General features: G+C 39.1%; 1 protein-coding gene and 1 pseudogene across 1 annotated transcript; both read left to right on the top strand.

Annotated features, from left to right (window-relative positions):
* Positions 1–918, top strand: LOC120880831 (annotated as a pseudogene).
* Positions 919–9,342: 8,424 nt separating this feature from the next.
* Positions 9,343–10,278, top strand: LOC120880827 (olfactory receptor 5L2-like). Its single transcript, XM_040264232.1, has one exon. The coding sequence runs from the start codon at positions 9,343–9,345 to the stop codon at positions 10,276–10,278; it is 936 nt and encodes a 311-aa protein (XP_040120166.1).
* Positions 10,279–10,959: the final 681 nt, after the last annotated feature.

Here is a 10,959-nt window from a genome sequence, read left to right as displayed (position 1 = left end):
ATGTTTCTGTCAGACAGAAATGGAAGTGGGGCCACGTTCACTCTCCTGGGCTTCTCCGATTACCCAGAGTGGCGAGTGCCCCCCTTCTTAACATTCTTCACCATCTACAGTGTCACTGAGGCAGGGAATCTTGGGATGATCGTAACCATCAAAATTAACCCCAAACTGCACACCCCCATGTACTTTTTCCTCAGCCACCTCCCCTTTGTGGATTTCTGTTATTCCTCCATCGTTGCTCCCAAGACCATGGTACAACCTCATGGTTGTAGGCTGTGTAATGCAATTCTTTTTCTTTTGTACCGTTGTGGTGACTGAGTCCTTTTTATTAGCTGTGATGGCTTAAGACTGCTTCGTGGCCATCTGCAACCCTCTGCTCTACAGGGTGGTCATGTCCCTGAGACTCTGCCACGTTAGTGGTTGGAGCTTATGCTTGGGGAGTAGCTTGCTCCTTAATACTCACCTGTACTGTTATCAAATTATCCTTTTAAGGTTTCAACACAATCAATCACTTCTTCTGTGAGTTCTCCTCCCTTCTTTCCCTCTCTTGCTCTGATACTTATCTCAACCAGTTGCTGCTTTTTATTTTCTCCACCTTTAATGAGGTCAGCACACTCTTCATCATTCCTGTCTTATGCGTTTATTGTTGTTGCCATCCTCAAGATGCGTTCAGCCTGTGGTCACCACAAAGCCTTCTCCACCTGCGCCTCCCGCTTGACCGCCATCAGCATCTTCCCCGGCGCCATCCTCTTCCTCTACTCTGTACCCAACTCCACACCCTCCAGGCACACAGTCAAAGTGGCATCTGGGTTTTACACGGTGATCATCCCCATGTTGAATCCCCTGATCTTCAGTCTGAGAAATAAGGATGTCAAGGACACAGTCTCCAACATCATGGACTCTAAAATATTTTCATACTAAACATTATTCTGGAAGATTTTGCCCTTGATATGTAAATAAACTGTGTCTGCACAGGTTGGTTGATAAAAAAAGAAATTTATTATTAATGAAGTGTTAATACATAAAATAGAAAGTACATGGTGTTTTGCTGAACTGTACTAAACTTGACTTTCTCTCTTACTTACTGGAAAAAAAATTAGCAATCTTTCAAATCTTTTTCATCTAAAATTTTAGACAAAATAATCTGATTACAAAGGTTAAAGGACATAAATATCATGTGGCATACTTGTGTAATCTTAATAATTGTTAATTTCATCCTCCTTTTTTTAATACCTATGGTAGACTAGGCTCTCAATAATAACATGCATTCCTCTTACAAAAAGTACAAATAGCAGTTAAGACATAGTGTTCATCCTTCAAGGAATGAAAATTCAGTGATGATAGTAGGGCACTTTAAAAAGTGGAAATTGTATAAGATGGAAAACAGTAAGTAAAATAGAAGGTTTCAGAGGAGAAATTTCAAGTCCTTAAGAGAGATGCTTTTATAAAATAGGTATTATGTACCCTGGTTTGGATCACAGAAGAGACAGAGTTTTAGGAGACATATTTCAACATTGGAGTTTTATCCAGGAGGCTAAAGACTGAGAAACAAGGAGGTCAGAGTGCAATACTGAGTCAATGATATAACAATAATTTTTTTTAATTTAATAAATACTGTGTTTGCATATTTGGATATTTTTGCATATTGTATATACAGGTTACTTGGCATGAATGAAAGTTGATAAGACATGGTCTATATTCTGAATGTGTTTTCAAAAGAGCTCCAGTGTGGCAACATAACCAGCTATGACTGTTGTTGAGTCACTCAGTTGTGCCCAATTCTTTTGCAACCCCGTGGACTCTAGTCCACCAGGATCCTCTATCCATGGGATTTCCCAGGCAAGAATACTGGAGTGGGTTGCCATTTCCTTCTCCAGTGACAGAGTCCACCAGAGACTTAAAAATGGTAGACTAGATCTCAGAAAATTTTACATACAAAACTGAAGCATGGTGAGTACCTGCCTAACATGCATTTCAAGCTATTATTCTGCCTATGAAGACATCAAAAACATTCTCAGTTTTTTTTTTCTGAATAAAATGTCTGTATCCTTCTCAACTAAAGAAAGTGAAAGTGAAAGTTGCTCAGTCATGTCCAATTCTTTGTGACCCCATGGACTAGTCCATAGAATTCTCCAGGCTAGAATACTGGAGTGTGTAGCCTTTCTCTTCTCCAGGGATTCTTCCCAACCCAGGGATCGAACCCAGGTCTCTCACATTGTATGTGGATTCTTTACCAGTTGAGCCACAAGGGAAACCCTCTCAACTAAACTCCTAGCTTTAAAAAAACAGTACTTGGAGTTGCCCTAAGAGTTGAAAATCAGTTGCCTATATGACCATACTCAACATACTAGAAGAAGGTAATTATTAGCATCCAGACCTATTCAATCTGGCAAATTAGAAATACCAGACCTTGGGACTTTCCTGGTGGTCTAGGAGCTAAGAGTCTGCACTCCCAATTCAGGGATCCTGGCTTTGATCTCTGGTCAGGGAACTAGATTCCTCGTGCTGCAACTGAAAGATTCTATGTGCTGCCACTAAGGTCCGGAGTAGTCAAATGAATAAATATTGAAAAACAGAAATACCAGGTCTTTCAATGTTCTGGTCTAGAGAATTCCATGGGGTTGCAAAGATCTGGACATGACTGAGTGACTTTTACTTCACCTAACATTAATAGCTCACTTTTGCTTGATTAATTTGTACACTATTCTCTCTATTCAGTATGTCTAGATAAATTCTGCAATGTCTACTTTTCAAAAGATCTAACACTCATAATATTTGAGAGCATTAAATGTAAATGGGAATAGAATCTGTCAGAATTTGTGCTGGAATAGGAATGACACAAATATTTCAGCCAACTTCTCACAATGATCTTTCCTCAAATTTTTTTAAAGTAATGCATTAAAGTTAGATTGCCTTATAATTTTGCTGAAGACTAAAATTTCAGAAGTTATATCTTTTAAGGTGATTTGCTATCCAGTATGGTATTTTTCAACATGATCCCAGTTCTTCAGTTATCCAGGTATTCATGCCCCTTTCTACTCTTCTGATTAATGGTAGAATCAATCTCTCCATGTTCTGAATGTAGACTACTTTGTGACTAGCTTTGACTGATATAAAAGGAAGCTGAAGAGACATTGTGCCATCTTCAAGCATCTGATGGCCCTGTGGCTTTCTCAAAATCTCTTAGATTTTGCATAGTCTCTTAGAAAAACTGCCATGTGAATAAGCACAGACTAGCCTATTGGATAATGAGCAATATGCCTTACACCTCTACTCCATGAAATAGCATTTAACAACCTCCCAACTGGAGTGTGAGGCCTTCTTAAATCACCTAGACTGCAGAGCTGATAAAATACACGTAAGTACACCAGCCAAGATCAGCCATGTCAAGATCAGATGAGGGTACTGACCTTACTGATAGTGATCAGTAATAATAGTGATCCATGCAATAACCAGCCATGTGTTGTTTCTTTTTTTTTAAGCTAGTGTTTTGGAGTAGCTTGTTATGCTGTCTTTAAAACCACTGACCTTCTTAATTTCTGATGTTACCACAAAGACCTTCTCAAGTCTTATCATATAGCAACTAAGCATATCAGCTTTTCTTAAATGCAACTTGATTTAAATGTGCAATTAAAAAGTTTAGGCAATTTAACTTGTTGATATCATTGAATATTTTGATACAATACTTTAATAAAATTATAGTATCTTACTTGTATAAATATAGTTCATCAAAAACTTACAACTTCATAATTTTATTATACATTTTATTAAAATGATCATTAAATAGAATTCAATCATGTTTATATTTAAATTACTTAAAAAAAAAAAAAACCTGCCCTGCCTTTAAGTCTTAGATAAATAGACAAGCAGAGAGTTCCTCTAAGTGCTTTGCCCAGATGACATAAAACGTCACTGCCCATGCTGTTCTTTATAGACGTCATTTTATTCTTCCTGTAACAGAACTCTCTCCCTCAGGGAGATGCATTTTAAAACTGGCAACACTTTCAGGTATACAAAGAACAACAACAACAAAAATAGATACTAAATAGATATATTATAATCATCATTCCACTAATATCTAATTTCAAAACATCACTGTATAGTCTAAAATGCCTCTGTAAAGTCCTTATTTTTTGAGGGGAAAAAAAAAGATATATAAACCAGAGAGAAACAAGAAGTCATGTCAAGGGTTGGAAAAATCTTGATTAACTGATGCTTATGTCAGAAGCTTTCTCTATCTCCTTTATACTTTAATAAAACTTTATTACACACACACACACAAAAAGATAATTTCAGGCTTTCTGGAAAGCAGTACTTCACAGCACTCTTATGTTTTAAGTTTTGGTAGTTTGTTTTTGCTTTTCTAATAGGGATAATTCACCACGTAATACATGAATGAATAAGAGGAATCCTTGCTTCTGAAAAATGAAATTACATGGAATTCTTGAATGTTTGGTATATTCGCGGGCACACACAACAGACTCTCCTTTGAGCACTGTTGGTTTAAGGAGACGCTATGCAGTCAGATAAGAAGTGACTTGGGAGAGATCCTTCAGGCAGACCCATTAAACGGTCTCTGAATTGAGCAGGGAGCACGGTTTCCAGCACCGTCAGTGGCTCTTCCTAACACAGGGCCAGATGGCAAAAACCAAAGAGCAGCATATGAGCTCATTCTATCAATGATTCCATTTATGACTTTGTGCAAGTTACAGCTGCCAGTGTCTAAGTCATCTTAGATGCTGCATAGCCGTAATCATCTCACTTATTTTCATAGCTATAATCATCTCACTTATTTTTATAAAGATGAAAGGTGTGGGTGGTTGCATTCAGAAGAGTACACAGCAAAGTGATCAGCAAATGTGAGCAATTGCTATTATTCTTAGCAAAGGTGGATCATTATTTCCACTGTTTTCTGTTATTTGGCAGAATGCTATTGTGACTTCAAACCCTATGTCCTCCAGAAAGGGGCTCTAAGTATAAGACTGGCACAGATTATAAGACTTATACACATATTTTATAATGGCAACATAATCCCTGGTTCAGAGGGCAATGTTTGAACGCAGCAAAAAACGCTCTGCAGTTCATCATGACATCTGAAAGGAATTGTGTTGAACTGTAATAACATGTACCAACTTGGGGCTTTGGGGGGCTTTCCAGGTGTCTCAGTGGGTAAAGAATCCACCTGCAATTCAGGAGACACAGGTTCAATCCCTGGGTCAGGAAGATCCCCTGGAGGAGAGCATGGCAACCCACTCCTGTATTATTGCCTGGAGAATCCCATGGACAGAGGAGCCTGACGGACTATGGTCCATAGACTCACAAAGAGTCAGACATGACTGAAGAAACTGGGTACGTGAACCAGCTTTAAATAGCTTTTCCCATCTGACTGCATCTCATACAACTCCTTAATTATTGGAGTCCCAAGATGATGTTGCTTGCTCTCAAGACGAAGTTGTTTGCTTGATGTCTTGTTGGTGTCCCACAGAGATCAATGATTGGTTTAGAAGCTTAAGAAATATGAGCTCCAGGGATACACACACATAAAAACGGAAAGCATGCAACATTTTCCCTTGTAGCGTCTTCACAAACAGGAAGCAAGGCCTATCTCGCAGGTTGGTTGGACTACACTCTGTTTTGGGGGGAATGGACTGACCTGTATTTCCTGAGGTGTGGAAGCTTGTTTATTTGTTTGTCTTCTCACGAGGGTAGCATTGTTAGCCATGTATGAGGGGGGAACGTTTGTAAAAGAGGGCAGTGACAAGTAGACATTTTTAAAAGTCTGTAGTTAGCCTGTATTTATAGAGTATTGTAAGAAATGTCCAAATTTTGAGCACTCCTTTTCGAAAGTATTTTCACTATTTGTGCTGAGAAACAATCTCGACAGGAAATGGGAACAACTCCATCTGCAGAGCCGAATATCCTGAAACGGCTGTCAGTGTAAGAGGGAAAGAGTGTGAGCCAACAGGGAGGAACGCACGATTCCTCTCCCCCCTCCTCCCCCCTCACTTTAACTCCCTCCATGGAACTGGGAAAGACAGCAGGGAGAGTCTCCTGACAGTCACTCTGAGGCTGGGAGTGGGTGCTGAGGAGTCCTCGGAACTGTTCCAGGAGGAACACAGACATGTGAACCACCTCTGGATCAGACAGGAGGGGGATTATTTTGTCCTTGTGCCAAAGGGATTTGTAAATGTCTCTCTATAGCAATTTTCTCACATTTGATACTGTTGACATTTTGGCCCAAATTATCTTTTGGTCTTTTCATGTGTTGTGGGTGTGTGTGGAGGATGGGGGTAGGGAGGGAGATGCTGTTCTGTACCTTATAGACTATTTAGCAGCATCTCATCTGTCCAGGGGGCTTCCCTGGTGTCTCAGAGGGTAAAGAATCTGCCTGCGATGCAGGAGACCCAGGTTCAGTCTCTGGGTCAGGAAACTCCCCTGGAGACAGGAATGGCTACCCACTCCAGTATCCTTGTCCGGAGAATTTCATGGACAGAGGAGCCTGTCAGGCTTACAGTACATGGGGGTCTCAGTCAGAAGCAGCCGAGTAACTAACCCTTTTACTTTCACTAGTCGGTCCACTAGATGTCAGTAGCAACCCTCCCGATTGTGACAATCAACAGTATCTTCAGATACTGCTAAATGTCCTGTGGGGTTATCTCCCCTGGTTAAAAACCACTTCTCTCTATAAGTAATCAGTAACCTGATTTTTCTTTAAAAACCAGAAAAGGTTTTCCACAATTATGTACTACTTTGAAATCAGAAAAAGACAAAGCCACTTGTACTGGCCATTGAGGAGAGAAAACCATCCTCAGAATAATTATGTTTTCAAACCGCAGTATTTTAACTCACATGTCCTTTACCTCTTCGAGGGCTTCCCTTGTGGCTCAGCTGGTAAAGAATCAGCCTGAAATGCGGGAGGCCTGGCTTTGATCCCTGGGTTGGGAAGATCCCCTGGAGAAGGGAAAGGCTACCCACTCCAGTGTTCTGGTCTTGAGAACTCCATGGACTGTATAGCCCATGGGGTCACAAAGAGTCGGATGCGACTGAGTTACTTTCACTTCATTCACTTACCTCTTTGAGTGGCTTGGGGGTAAAGAATCTGCCTGGAGGATATACCTGAGGCGTTCAGTACCTGGGTTGGGAAGATACCCTGAAGGAGGAAATGGCAACCCACCCCAGTATTCTTGTCTGAGAAATCTCACGGAGGTAGTGGCTTAGCAGGCTACAGTCCCTAGAGTTGTAAATAGCTGGACACAACTGAACACACACACATACGTTAACCTTTTTGAAGTTATTTGAAGAATGTGTTGGGGTTTAGTCCAGATTTTTTTCCCCTAAAAATAACCAACTGGTGCCTCCAAATCATTTTATTGTTACTAAGGATGAGTAGAGAAAATACCCTTCATTGGCATTTTCAATATGTCAAAAGCGTTGAATATATATCTCCTTTATTTAAAAAAAAATGAACACAACCTTTAAAACTTTTATGTTTTGTGAGAATTCAGGCAAGATTTTTTTCTAAAGTTTCTTTTTAAAGTTATCAGAATAAAATACTTATATTTAATGGATGTTGTGAATATCAGATATACAATGCAGCTTACGTATGCATGTATAATATTCTGTGTGTGCAATCTGGTTTACTATGCTTTTACTTGCCATCTTATCATAATCATTTTTAGATCATTAAAACTTCTTCATGTATGGCAAAACCACTATAATGTTGTAAAGTAATTAGCCTCCAATTAAAATAAATAAATTTATATTTTAAAAAAAGCAAACTTCTTCAAAAAGCTGAGTGATTTTCCATAATACATATGCAGTATGTCTTTGAACTTTTTTCCTGTTGCTCGACACTTTATTTCTAAATTTTGCTTTCATAAATAATGGTGCAATGCAGCAGCAAGCATTTCTGTTAATTACATGTTCACATCATTGTTTAGCTCTTCAAATAGAGCTAAAACAGAGGATATATTTGTCAAATAGGTCTTCATAAGGCTTGAGAGTCACAGTTACAGAATGTTAGATTTTGAATATCAGTTCCCTGAAGAATGACAGACAGTGTGTATGATAATTAACAAAATCACTATGCAAATTTTATAGGAAAATATACTAATATAGATTATAGAATCTGCTTTCCCAACTAAACCATATATAAATAAACGAACTCTTGTGAATTAGCAATCTTAAATGAGCATACTTCACATATTTCATTATAAAAGATTTTTTAAAAAATTATCCACTGAATCCCAATACTTTGAGAAATGATTAAAGAGTAAGTCAGTAAAAAGGTATTGAAATATTTTTAATAACCATTTTATTGACCTATAGTTAATTTTCAATGCTGTGTTCCTTTCAGGTCTACAGTAAATGATTCAGATATATCTATATAGATATAGATATATCATATTCTTTTTCAGAGTCTTCTCCATTATAAATTATTATAAGATATGGAATATTGTCCCCTTTGCAGTATAATAGGTCCTTGTTATTTATTTTATATATAGTGACTGAAATTCACTCAGTAGTGTCCGACTCTTTGCTACCCCTTGGACTATACAGTCCATGGAATTCTCCAGGCCAGAATACTGGAATGGGTAGCCATTCCCTTCTCCAGGGGAATCTTCGCAACCCAGGGATCGAACCCAGGTTTCCTGCATCGCAGGTGGATTCTTTACCAAATAAGCCACCAGGGAAACACTTATATATAGTGCTGTGCATATATTAATTTAATAAAAACCAATATGGATAATTAAATAATATTTGATATCTTTCTGATGATTCAGTTCTAAGCTCCAAATTGTATATGACTAGTTTAAGGCTCATATGGATGCAAGTCTTTCCTGTGATCTGTGAAGTAAACTATCGACTCGATGCATTTGAGTGATGCAGTTTCTGAGCTTTTCCTAAACTTCCCCAAAGCAATGCCTTATTTCTTTCCTATAAAATATATCCTATATATTGTCATGTCTCTTTTAGGAGAATGCTGCTGATGATGCTAAGTCGCTTCAGTCGTGTCCTACTCAGTGAGACCCCACAGACGGCAGCCCACCAGGCTCCCCGGTCCCTGGGATTCTCCAGCAAGAACACTGGAGTGGATTGCCATTTCCTTCTCCAATGCATGAAAGTTAAAAGTGAAAGTGAAGCCGCTCGGTCATGTCCGACTCTTAGAGACTCTGTGGACTGCAGCCTACCAGGCTCCTCTGTCCATGGGATTTTCTAGGCAAGAGTACTGGAGTGGGTTGCCATTGCCTTCTCCCCTTTTAGGAGACAGTCAAAACTAAATTGGGGAAGACCTCATGGAGAATAACTATTAATATTTTTCTGCAACCACGGTAAAGTGAGGACATGGACAAGGAAAACTGCTCTGTTGCGACAGACTTCATCCTCCTTGGATTCTCAGATGCCCCTGAGCTCAGAGTCTTCCTCTTCCTGCTGTTTCTTTCCATCTATGGAGTCACAGTTTGGGGGAACCTGGGCATGATTGCTCTCATTCAGGTCAGCTCTGGACTCCACACTCCCATGTACTTTTTCCTCAGCCACTTGTCCTTTGTGGATTTCTGTTACTCCACTACCATCACGCCGAAGATGCTAGCTAACATCTTAAATGAAGACAGAGCCATTTCCTTCCTGGAATGCACTGTGCAGTTCTACCTGTTTTGCACATTTGGGGTAACTGAGGTCATTCTGCTGGCAGTGATGGCCTATGACCGCTTTGTGGCCACCTGTGACCCACTGCTCTACATGGTCACCATGTCCCGAAATCTCTGTGTGGAGTTGGTGTCTTGCTGCTATCTCAATGGTACTGTATGTTCTGTGATTCACTTGTGTTTAGCTCTTCAGATCCCATCCTACAGATCAAATGTGATCAACCATTTCTTTTGCGATCTCCCCCCTCTCTTGTCTCTTGCTTGCTCTGATGTTACTGTGAATCAATTGGTGCTGTACATTGTGGCCACATTCAATGAGGTTATCACCATTGTGGTCATCCTCACATCCTACCTGTTTATTCTCATCACCATCCTGAGGATGCGCTCAGCAGAGGGAAGGTGCAAAGCCTTTTCCACCTGTGCCTCCCACCTCGCTGCCGTCACTGTCTTACAGGGAACAATCCTTTTCATTTATTGCTGGCCCCACTCTGGCAACTGCATGGGCATTGACAGAGTGGCCACAGTGTTCTACACCGTAGTGATCCCCATGGTGAACCCCCTGGTCTATAGTCTGAGAAACAAGGATGTGAAAGAAGCTCTCAGAAACGTGATGAGCTCCAAAATATTATCCTAGGGAATATTTTCTTAGCAGGACTCAGGGTTGGAAATTGGAGGCTAATGAAAGGGTAATGATGCATTTCAGTGTTGGAGTGAAAAGAACAGTCAAGATGTGAATAGCTATGAGTGAGTCTTTTTAATTCTCTTATCTTTGTGCCTTTTCAATTTACAAGTTTAGGATTGATTGAGAATATTTCAAAATGTGCAGCCTACTTTTTTGCTTTGATGCTATATAAAATGTTTTAAATTGGACAGTGTACTGGACTGTTAAAACACACAAATTTAATTTTCTCTTAGACTTTCATGAGTTTAATGGACTAAGTATCACATTTTATTTTAACATCCATTATGGAGACTATGATTCATTTCACAATTGAACACCTGTTATTTTACAATAAGGAACACACCTTTGTCAGTTTTTACAGAAAATAAGATTCCATATGTGTATATAAATATAAATATATATATATTCTCTTTATTGTTTTGTTCTTACTTCTTTTTTTATTTTTATTTTTTTGTCATTGCAGTGTCCAGTGGTTTGGGGTTTCATATATTATCACATCTGAATAATAGAGATATTGATAATAATTACATTACAAAATTTTAGGGAAATTAAATTACATGTCAAGTGAAAATAGCTTAGGAATATCCCTAACACATAATTGACCGTCTCTTTATGTATGTGTATATGTGTGTC

This window comes from Oryx dammah, unplaced genomic scaffold (assembly GCF_014754425.2).
Source record: "Oryx dammah isolate SB20612 unplaced genomic scaffold, SCBI_Odam_1.1 HiC_scaffold_22, whole genome shotgun sequence".
Taxonomy (NCBI): Eukaryota; Metazoa; Chordata; class Mammalia; order Artiodactyla; family Bovidae; genus Oryx; species Oryx dammah.
Note: the sequence above shows the minus strand (reverse complement) of the source record. Positions and strands in the feature narration are given on the sequence as shown.